Source organism: Caenorhabditis briggsae (genome assembly GCF_000004555.2).
Source record: "Caenorhabditis briggsae AF16 supercontig from assembly CB4, cb25.NA_020, whole genome shotgun sequence".
NCBI lineage: Eukaryota > Metazoa > Nematoda > Chromadorea > Rhabditida > Rhabditidae > Caenorhabditis > Caenorhabditis briggsae.
Genome location: NW_025543489.1, coordinates 5,720 through 6,141, shown reverse-complemented (window position 1 = coordinate 6,141; position 422 = coordinate 5,720). Strand labels below are relative to the sequence as shown.

Here is a 422-nt window from a genome sequence, read left to right as displayed (position 1 = left end):
GACGATTCCCTGATAAGCTTATTAATTGAAGATGATTCACAAGAAACAGAAAAATATTTATGACAATCTTAGCACAGATACAGAGCATTAATAATCACTGATAACCAAAGTTAGGTTTTTGAGTTATGCGCCTTTAAACAAACCCAAAAGAACTATGAATCAGGAAGCAATGGACTAATTTTAAGCTAGCTTCAAAGCTTTGTATCTCAAGAATTTTCATAGCTATCAACAAATTTCCAACTAACAAAATGCTAGGAACTTCCTGATCTACAGTATCCAAACTAAAAAAAAATCAAACTTTCAGAGCTTGGGCTGGTTCGGCACCTCTGATTTACATGCACGATGGAGGTGTGGATCCAGGAGCATTCGATAATATCACATCAAGAACTTATGTTGAGAATGGATGCAATAGGTTTATTCTG

The 422-nt window shown here is 35.1% G+C and overlaps 1 protein-coding gene across 1 annotated transcript in view; it reads left to right on the top strand.

The window, feature by feature from the left end:
- Positions 1–342: 342 nt before the first annotated feature.
- CBG23655 overlaps positions 343–422 on the top strand; it is a gene marked incomplete at both ends in the record, with an annotated part of 2,967 nt that continues 2,887 nt past the window's right edge. The window contains one exon of the mRNA XM_002647813.1: positions 343–412. Coding sequence (XP_002647859.1) covers positions 343–412 — 70 coding nt within the window. The remainder of the gene's footprint in view (positions 413–422) is intronic.